This window comes from Peromyscus californicus, unplaced genomic scaffold (assembly GCF_007827085.1).
Source record: "Peromyscus californicus insignis strain IS unplaced genomic scaffold, ASM782708v3 Scaffold_15__1_contigs__length_86483966, whole genome shotgun sequence".
Classification (NCBI taxonomy): Eukaryota; Metazoa; Chordata; class Mammalia; order Rodentia; family Cricetidae; genus Peromyscus; species Peromyscus californicus.
In genome coordinates this window covers 58,033,219-58,043,523 of record NW_026294447.1, presented here as the reverse complement: position 1 = coordinate 58,043,523, position 10,305 = coordinate 58,033,219, and the positions used below count along the sequence as shown (strand labels likewise).

The 10,305-nt window shown below is 53.8% G+C and overlaps 1 protein-coding gene across 3 annotated transcripts; it reads left to right on the top strand.

Annotated features, from left to right (window-relative positions):
- The first annotated feature begins 30 nt into the window (after positions 1-30).
- Positions 31-9,910, top strand: Slc25a29 (solute carrier family 25 member 29). Of its 3 annotated transcripts, XM_052738958.1 has the most exons (5): positions 31-252; positions 4,411-4,576; positions 4,754-4,797; positions 7,925-8,008; positions 8,289-9,910. In XM_052738958.1, exons 4-5 carry the CDS (start codon positions 7,946-7,948, stop codon positions 9,045-9,047), a joined length of 822 nt encoding a protein of 273 aa, XP_052594918.1. In that variant the 5' UTR covers positions 31-252; positions 4,411-4,576; positions 4,754-4,797; positions 7,925-7,945; the 3' UTR covers positions 9,048-9,910. The 3 variants fall into 3 exon arrangements, with proteins under 3 accessions (XP_052594918.1, XP_052594916.1, XP_052594919.1); XM_052738956.1 differs by lacking the exon at positions 4,411-4,576; XM_052738959.1 differs by lacking the exons at positions 4,411-4,576; positions 4,754-4,797.
- Positions 9,911-10,305: the final 395 nt, after the last annotated feature.

Here is a 10,305-nt window from a genome sequence, read left to right as displayed (position 1 = left end):
TGGTTGCGTTCTGCACCCGCGGGGGCTGCGGCCGGCAGGGCGGGGCGCGCGGCGCGAGGTGAGGCCCCGCGTGCTGGACGCCAGGGGAGCGCTTTCCTAGGAGTCATCACCCAGCCGTCATCCGGACTTGCTTTGCGCCCGGAGGCCAGACAGCCAGAGCCCCGACGGCCCGGGGGCCCGAAGAGTAGTAGGACTCAGGCTGCTCGCGGGGCCGGGCCATGGCGCTCGACTTCCTGGCTGGATGCGCTGGAGGTAAGGAGACTCCAGACATGCCAGGCACGCAGCCTGCCTGGTGCGCGGGGACAGGTGTCTTCTCCACCCTTCCGTGTGCACTGGGTGCGAGGTCTGGGGATCCCGGCGGTACCGCGGCTTGGTCAGAGACAGGGACAGACAGGAGGATGCGCCCGCGGATTCTTCCCTCAGGGCAGCTGTTCCGAGCGAGGCTGGTGACACCACGCGACCTCCTAGAGGGCTGGCCTGACCCCAGGCGCCCAGTTCTTCCCATGTGGTGCTTTGAGCTGCTGAATGGCGCCGAAGACGAGGAGGCGGTCCACCGGGTGGTCAAGTCAACCTAACTCGGGAAAGCTTGAGGTGGAGAGCAGATCAGGTTTGCCCATGACCCGAGGTGCGGACCTGTTGAACCTTTAGTCCTTTTCTTGTACCTAGAGGTATAGTTTATTTAGTAAGTATTAAATACAGAGTCTGCTTTAGCCATTGGGATTCCAGGTAAATTGGCGGAGATGGCAGTGGTCTGGCTGGTTATGTCAAGGCTGAGCTCAGCTCTGAGGCCCAGGCCTGGCTCCTCATCCACCTGTCTACTGTCTTCATCGGCTTACCGTCATAGCCCTACCCGGAAAGGTGTCACCTGGAACAGTGATTGACTGGCCTTGGCCTTAGGTGTTTAATCCGTGCTTGCTTCTTCCTGGGTGGAGAAGGCTGGTCTGGCAGGATGCTTTCCCAGGGCAGTGATGTGCGTACAAAGTGCTTGAGAACCAACAGGCTGTTACTGAGTCCTCTGTAAGCTCTGGGAGGGGGACAGAGTCCAGGGATTTCTGCAAGTTGGTGAGGAATTAGAGACACAGAAGGGGTCCCATCTTATCCTCCACCTGTAGCAGGAAGGATGAAGGCCCCTTCTATGGCCAAAGTCCCCTTGTGTTGTTAAAGTCTCCCCAGGGCCAGGGTTCCATTTGTGGTTGCAACCTGGTCAGTACACTTGTCCTGGGGAGCATTTATTCACCCCTTGACCAGACCTGCTTAGAGACCCAGACCACCCCCATGTCAGCCACCCCATGGACTCTTGCTCAAGTAGGCCTTTCCTGCTTGGGATGTCCATCCATCTTCACCCTTTGAGAGCCAGGGTGAGGGGATCATGTGCCCTACCTCTAGCCCTGGTCTGCATTCTCACCCAGGGGGCATAGAGAGTGCCCAACTACATGGAAGTAATGCAGGATGGGTCTGAGATGGAAGTCACCTGCAGAGCTTTTTTCTGGGTTCATCCAGTAAGGGAAGAAATGGGGAGGGGTTGTAACCTCACACTCAGCCTCTCTGAAGGGCTAGGGCTGCTGGGGGACAGACAATGATCTGATTGTGCCCTAGGCATGCCTTCCGGGTTCCCATCACTGCATGCTGTCAGACTTGCGCTGAATGTGGGCATCTGGACTTCTAAAGTGCCTGCCTGGAAGGGATGATAGTGGGCCCTCTTTTCCAGAGGAAGAATGCACTGTGGGTGTGCCTGAGTGGTCCAGCACACATCCTATCCTGCCTTTAGCCTCTGTGGGAGGCAGGGCAAATATCTTGACTAATGGTTGGTTTCTGGTAGGAACCTTTCTTTCTACTAGAAGGGTGGGGATGCTTCTACTCACCCCCTACTGTGTAATGATGGCTCTCAAATCTTGAGGCCACAGTGGCCCCTGGGTTCAGGCTAGGGCATGGGTCAGTGTGACAGAGAAATGCCAGATTATCAGGTGATGTCTGTGTGGAAGGAACAGACCTGTCATCTCTCCCAGAACTGTGCTGCCAGGCGTCTCTAGAACAGTGAGTGGTCCCTTCCTGTCCTTGGATACTCATGGTGTCAGAGTTACCCTGGCTGTGGTCAGTGGCTTTGGATTTAGGAGATGGGTCCCTTTCTGTTGGTGTGACTAGACTGGGAGGATCCTCTTGGAGGTGGTGAGGCAGGGCGCCCTGGCTCTCAAAGGGACTATGAGGTCAAAAGGACATGGGTAGGGGGTGGGGATGCCAAGACCTGCCAGCTTGGGACCCTCTTGGGGCTTCCCAGGAGAAGGGGTGTGTAAGAAGCTTCATAGTCTCTGCAATGTCTTGAAAGTGGCAAAGGCTGTTGTTGCTGCTACCTGTGAGCAGCTGCCCACAGCTGGGCTCTCTGCTGGCACCAGGGAGCCCTTGGAAGGAGAAGGAAGAGGCTAACAGGGTATAACAGATGCTCAGCATACCAGCCACAAGTACGAGGCTTTCCAAAGCCCTAAGAGATTCAGATTAGCCTAAGAAAAGAAGTTCCGGAAGTAAGATTTGCAAATACAAAAAGTGGTAAGCGGGGGTTGGGCCACTGGGCTCTGTGAGGTCCTGGTTCTGCCCTAGTAACCACTAACCAGGAAGTCAGAAGCAGGTGAAAATTGGTGGCTCTCCAAAGGGAGGAAACAAGGTCCCACCACTAGAAATAGGCGACGTTGTGAGGACATGGGGGGCTCCAGGAGAAAAGGAGCCTGCCTGGAAATGGTGACTAGGGGGACTAGATTATAGTGGAAATTTCCCCGGCTTGGAACAGGGCATGAATCTGCAACTCGAGGGCTGGTGGGGTGCCAAGCAGGGTTGCTTTAAAGACACAGGCACACCCTTGGCATTCCCCAGTGGCATTCCTAAAATCCACATGTAAATCTCTGAGGTGTCCTGGTAGAACAATGAGGAGAGGGTTAGCAGCAGGTTTCTCACCGGCAGCACTGGACGTAGCCCAGCAGACTCCAAGAGGAGAGGAGCCGTGGGGATGTGGCGGTGATGGGGGCCTGGATGGGCGAGAGGTGCCTCACTTGTTTTCCTGTGTGAAGACTGGAGTGTTACTAGAAAGTGTTTAATGAACTCGAAGTGCTGAACACGAAAAGAGGAGATCAGAAGAAATCCAGGTAGCACACTTGCAGAGGCAGGCTGGTTGGTCTCTGAGAGTTTGAAGCCAGCCTGGTCTATATATAGGGAGATCCAGGCCAGCCAAGTCACATAGTGAGACCCTGTCTCAAAAAGAGAAAAAAAATGTTGTTGCTTTTGTTGTTGTTGTCGTTGTTTTAGGACAGAACATTACAGAAGGATGCAAGGCACAGTTTGGGAGCAGATGTCACCCTTTAGTGTCTCCTGGCAGGATCTGTGGCCAGCCCTGACAGGACCAACAGAGATGAGTGGTTGGGAGGCAGCCCCAGAGCATGGCTGGGGCTCCAGTTACATCACTCACTGGCCTTGCACCATAGATGTACTGCTGTGGGCTTCTCGGTTCTGGTTTCCTCGTTTGTAGAATGAGTTAACCAGCCTCTGGAGTGGGAGGGTTAGGATCAGCATGAACCCAGGACGATGACGGGCAGTTTGTAATGTTCTTGTTCATTGCCCAACATTAACCACTGCAGTTAGATATAAAGTAAGCAACCAAAGAGAACTTCTTTCTGCATTGCTAAGGGAGGAGCCTAGGACCTCAAGCACTGTGAGCAAGCGCTCCACCACTGGCTATAGGCCAGCCCCAAAGAGGCTCTTTAGCAGATGTTTCCTAGAGAAGGAAACTGCTCTGACTTCTGTTTCTTCTGAGAAACCGGGTCATTGGGCTGCAGGGGTATGGGGATGCAGAGGAGTCATACCCGCAGGCCACTCTGAGGAATGTGCTTAAGCCTTTGAGGAGAAGTGAACCTTGGTCCTGAGGGTGGGGTCTCTGGCAGGCCCTTAAGTGATAAATGTACTGAACATGATTCAGAGTAATGTGACTCTTGGGAGGTGTCAGCCAGCAGGCAGCAGGTCCTCAGGTAGTATTTCCTGGGGGTTCCTAATCTCCAGGCCATCCTGGAGTGTGTGTGTGTGTGTGGTGGGGGAGTAGGGAAAGGACAATGCTAAGTGCCTTTCAGGTGAGAGAAGTAAGGCCAAGACAAGGAGTCCTTTGTGAGCATGCCTGGAGATAAGTAACAGAAGGAAAATTCAAATCCTGGTGGCAGGTTTACCTCCAACTCCAACATCTCCGGTTCAAATCCCAGTACAGGCTAACCTCTGACTCCAATATCCCTGGTTCAAATCCCAGTACAGCCTAACCTCTGACTCCAACATCTCTGGTTCAAATCCCAGTACAGGTATTAACCTCTGACTACAACATCTCCGGTTCAAATCCCAGTACAGGCTAACCTCTGACTCCAACATCTCCGGTTCAAATCCCAGTACAGGCTAACCTCTGACTCCAACATCCCCTGAGCCTCCTGTGGTGTCAAGCTTTGGGACGGTGATGTACAGTTCCCAGGGGACGTAACACCTCAGGGAGCTGCAGGGGAAGGCAGAGGACACAGCTTTGAGTCAAGCAGGTGCTGGCTGCTCCTTGTTACCAGAGGTGAGGTTACAGGAATTCCTGGGATGGGCCCAGGGTCCCATGGGGACCTGGTCAATGTGCCCTTCCCGTGTGTCATGCCTGTCCATCCTTCCTTGCCAGAACCTCACTCTCCCATCCATCCCCCCAGGATTCTGCGAAGCTCTGAGGCACTTGGTCACGGGTACCTTTTTCTTCTAGGTGTGGCAGGTGTGCTTGTGGGACACCCATTTGACACAGTCAAGGTGAGTCTCTTGTGGAGGTACAGACAGGTTGGGACAGGCCTGAAGGGCTTCTGCCCCAGGAACACAGTAAAGGTCATCCCTCAGGGTTTGAATGAAGGTAGGACAGCTGTCCCTCACTGAACACACTGACGGACTTCCTCCTGGGCAATGCATCTCCCACAGAGGCTGAACTGCATGTCGAGCTCACAAGTTCTGCTTTACTTGGCAGGCAGAGACTGAGGTGTTGATGGACAGGTTTCTTCTCATCAGCTGGAGAAAGAAAGCTCACCTGGTTGTGATATATAGTTCCCCTAGCATCTTCTTTGAATTATTATTATTTTACGTGTTTTGTCTGCACCTATGTCTGTGCGTCTTGTGTGTGCCTGGTGGAACTGGAGTTTCAGGTGGTTGTGAGCAGCTATGTGGGTACTGGGAATTGAACCCAGATCTTCTGGGAGATTAGCCAGTGCTACTAACTGCTGTTAACTCCATCTCTTTGGCCCCACCCCTAACATCTTCCTGAAAGAAAAGGCAGAACTACAAGGAATCAAACCCTCCTGGGCCAGCTGTGGTAGGTATAGCACACCTGAAATTCCAGCCCTGGGGAGAATTGAGAATTTGAGGCCAGCTTGTGTTAGAAAAGCTGCCTCCGCCTTTAATCCCAGCACTCGGGAGGCAGAGGCAGGCGGATCTCTGTGAGTTCAAGGCCAGACTAGGTTACAGAGTGAGTTCCAGGGCAGGCTCCAAAGCTACACAGAGAAACCCTGTCTCAAAAAACAAAACAAAACAAACAAACAAAAAACAGCCTGCCTCAACAGCTGGGTGTGGTAGCAGACCCTAAGGTGGTGGCATTGGGAAGCTAAGGCAGGAGGACCACAAGTTTGAGGCCAGCCTGAGCTGTATAGCAAGACCACGTCAGAAACACACACCTGAAATAAACTCGGTATTTCTCTCCCGGTCTTTATGGATCGGTGCTTGTCATGACTTTTGAGTGCTGGCATGGACCTGCAAGGCAGTGTCACCCAGCAGGGTCCTAAGGAACACCACTTTTCAAATGCCAAGGCTCTGAACATGGAAGCCCTGGGGCAGGTACCTCTTGAATCACGCCTTGATTAACTGGAGCTCCAGTTTCTATGGGTCCCAGAATAGGGGTCAAGGAGACAGACGCACATCCTCTGGTGGAAAACCCCTGTGGAAGCTTCCCCTGTGGCTGGAGTTGTAGGTGCTCAAGCTAGTCGCATCAGGACCCTGCCTCAGCCATTTTTCCAGGCGCCCATTGGCCCTGTGAGCTGTAGGGCCCTAGGCCAGATCTGTACTTGGTTCAGGCTCTGAGCCAGGCTCCTTTCACACTCGTGTAAAGGAAAAGCTGGAGGCTGGATGCATCAACCCTAGCTGGACTGAGTCTCACTTCCTGGTTCTTCCTTTTTTTTTTTTTTTTTTTCTTCAGTGAACCAGGTGTTTGTTGGCAAGGAAAGGAGCTCATTAATTCAAAGGTGGGATTTCTTCCTGTGTGGGTGTAAGGGCCTGGCCTTGTGCACTGTCTTCGACCTTACAAAGCTCTGTCCTTGGTCCAGGCATCTGTGAGATGAGGGGGTGGATGAGGTCACTAAGGCTGGTTGTTCATTGAGCACCAGGATAACTTGAGTCACGTCAATAGGTTAATGCGGGCTCTAGACAGCATAGACCTGTTACTTGGTATCCCTGGGGAGAAGGCTGGAGAGCAGACTCTTGGCAAGCAGTGGCCCATGAATTCCAGTCATAGGTTTGCAAGAACGAGGCCCTGATACACCCTGTCCACAAGGCGACCCGCCATGCCCACATTCTGTCTGGATGCCTTTTCCCAATCACAACGAGCCTGGCCATATTCACATATCATTGATTTTATAACTTGTGGTCAAATGTCTCCAACACCTCCCACAGCTGTGTCCAGCCAATAAGAGCCTGGCATTGCAGAGGCTGCTGACTTGACAGGTACTAGATTCTGAAGCAGGCCCCTCAGGGGCCTTTTGTTCTGGTAGCCCCAACTCCTCCGAGCTGCTGAGCCCATGACCACCCTTCTGCAGTTATTCAACCATAAGAGTCGCTCCCTTGCCCATGGATACCTGGAAAGTGATCTTTCAGAAAATTAATTTGTATATACCCCAACACCTAACTATGGTTGGGCCATTGGCATTCAAGCAAACTGGCCATTAAAAAAGCTGTTTGTTTTTGGTGTGTATGGGTATTTTGTCTGTATGTGTGTATGTGTACCATGTGTGTGCCTGATGCCCACGGAGGCCAGAAGGGCACTGGATCCCCTGGAACTGGAGTCACAGAAGATTTGAGCCACAGAGTGGGCGCCTAGAATTGATCCTGGATCCTCTCATAGAGGAACCAGTGCTTTTAATCACTGAGCTCCCTCCCCAGCCCTTTGCACATGCTAGGGAAACTAGTGTAGCTCTCTCACCAAGCTACAACCCTAGCCCATGACTGACCCTTTCTGAATCAGGTCAAGGGAGCTCCCTAGCTCCTGAGACCGTGAGGGAACCTAGTTTCTCCCATAGCAGTAACATGGATTCCAAGTTCAGGATACGCCCCTGTCCTCATGCCACCATGAAGCCAGCGTATCAGGAGCAGATAAGCTCTCAGGCAACAAAGAGTGCTTTGACGTGGAAGAGGTTCTGGGCTACTGGGCCTGGCAGTGGCCCCAGGTCCTGGAGTTATTGCCATGGGTACCTAGGGAGGCTGTCAGCTGGCTGTCACCGCTCATGACTCATGGTCATGGTTGTCAAAGGGCTACTAGCAGAAACCAAGCAGGAGCAGAACGGGGGCCCAGTACCCCACCCTGATGGAGGTTAGTGGTGGGACACCAGGCTGGGATTCCCCTTTGACCTCAGCCTCATATGGGAGGACAAGTGTCACCTGAACAAGGGTTGGCCCAAGAGCTGGTCTGCACACGAGAGACCTCTCCTCCACTCGTCTTGGGGACTCCCAGCCCATCTGCAGCTGACTGTCCTTGTAGCTGTTAGCTCTCAAACACCCAACCCGACCGCACCCTGGAATCCCAGTTTCACAGAAAGTTACTTGGCTGCCAGCCTTGTGCACTGCAGGCCAGGGGAATTGCTTCAGTGGCCCCACCCATCCCCGCTCACCGGCTCTGCCCCTGCAGGTGCGGCTGCAGGTACAGAACATGGAGAAGCCCCAGTACCGAGGGACTCTGCACTGCTTCCAGGCCATCATCAAGCAGGAGAGTGTAAGTGCCTGGGCGGGGCAGTTGTAGGGCTGGGGAGCAAGCCCGATGGTGCTACTGTCCCAGGCCAAAGGCCCAGGAAAGGTCACCGGGGTACTCATGAGGGACCATGGATGTGTGAGTTGATTGATTGAGGACTCTGCATCTAACAGAATTCTGCATGCTGCCTATGAGCAGCCAGGTGGTTAGGGCTGCCACTTGGGTATGAAGGGCCTGAGGAGAGTGGCTGGGCAACGCAAGCAGGGCGACACCCCTCATCCTGATGGCATTTCTGTCTCTGCAGGTGCTTGGCCTGTATAAAGGCCTGGGCTCACCACTAATGGGGCTCACCTTTATCAATGCCCTGGTGTTTGGGGTGCAAGGCAACACCCTTAGGGCCCTGGGTCAAGACTCCCCACTCAATCAGTTCCTGGCTGGTGCAGCAGCAGGTGCCATTCAGTGTGTTATCTGCTGCCCCATGGAACTGGCCAAGACAAGGCTGCAGCTGCAGGATGTGGGCCCTGCTCGAACCTACAAGGGCTCCCTGGACTGCCTGGTACAGATTTACCGGCACGAGGGCCTGCGTGGCATCAACCGAGGCATGGTGTCCACCCTTCTGCGCGAAACGCCTAGCTTTGGTGTCTACTTCCTTACCTACGACGTACTGACGCGTGCCATGGGCTGCGAGCCAGATGACCGCCTGCTGGTGCCCAAGCTGCTGCTGGCGGGGGGCACGTCAGGCATCACATCTTGGCTCTCCACCTATCCTATGGACGTGGTTAAGTCACGACTGCAAGCCGATGGGCTGCGAGGAGCCCCTCGCTACCATGGCATTGTCGACTGCATGCGGCAAAGCTACCAGGCTGAGGGCTGGCGAGTCTTCACACGAGGGCTGGCCTCCACGCTGTTGCGTGCTTTCCCGGTCAATGCTGCCACCTTTGCCACAGTCACTGTGGTGCTTACATATACCCGGGGTGCAGAGGCCCAGCTAGACAGTGAGGCAGTTCCGGGCACTCCTGCCACCCCTGCTGGACCTGCTCTGGCCCAGCCTTCCAGTCTGTGATGCTGGCCATCTCACCAACCCCCAGGGCCACGTTGCTGAAACTTGACACAGATAATGTGGCTCCTCAGCCAGTCTCCTTGCTCCTTGGCTGGTGATACCAGCTAGGCTATACCCCACTGACCTCCTATTTTCTTAGCTGTAAAATGGGGACTTTTCCTCATACATGGTACATTCGGGAAGCCTGGCTAAGTCTACACTCTGTAGACAGCACTACCAAGAAGAATCTCCCAAGTCCTACACTCCAGGCTCTCTGCTGAGCCAACTGTAACAAGCTGGCCAAGGACCCACCCATTCCCCAAATCTTCCATCCATAGAGTCCCAGGAAGATACTTGGCCACCTCTTAACATTAGGGGGGCAGAGGACAGTGTAGTGTGTCCCTGGCGATTCTCAGCTGCTGCCCTTTAACTGCAGATGGGGGCTGGGGACCTGGCACCAAACATGTTGAAGATCCTGCCCATGCGGGTCCTGCATGGGGAGCAGATAGGCTGCTGGCCTCAGTGTCTCCACAGTGAAATTGTGTGACAGCTGTGGCAAGAGGAAGTCGTCTCATCCCTGGGCCTCTCGCTTCCTGTCTGTAAAATGGGGAGCGGGGTCAGCCCATGTCTGACTCACTACTGCCAGCCAGGATTCCCAATCGTGGGTAGGCAGGATGGGCAGAGGGCCCAAGAGAGCACAGTGTGGGATTGCTCCACTTCCCAGTACATCTTTTCTGGGCATTCTCGCTTGGTGCCTGTGCCCCTGGTCTTGACACCAGGTAGAGTGTAACCAGTTTGGGTCCACCCAGGCAGGGGACTGTGCCCTCCAGCTGGATGTCACTGTTGTACAGGACCCTCTAAAGGAATAAAGTCTTGTTTTCTAAGTGTGCAAGGCTCCTCTCTGCATGGTGCAAAGGACTTAATTTCCTTTCTTACCCTGGATTCAATGGCTATGGTCTATGTTCTTGGACCTGGTCACATGACTTGAGCAGATCAAGGGTACATTGAAGCCTTCCTGGTGCTACATGGTGGTAAATGGAGGCATGGGCATTACTTAAGGTAAAATCACAAACATGCCCTTTAGCAAGTATTGGATGTCATTCTAGGAATCGGAGGCCTGTGGCGGGGACATGGGTCCCCTGGTAGAGGAAAGGTATGAGTGGAGATATCCAATGACCTGGGCAACTAGTGTGTGCCCTGTGACGAGTCTCTATCCTGCCAGCTCCCAGATCAGGACATGGAGACTTACTATTAACATGAAAGCTCAGTCTTACCTTAGCTT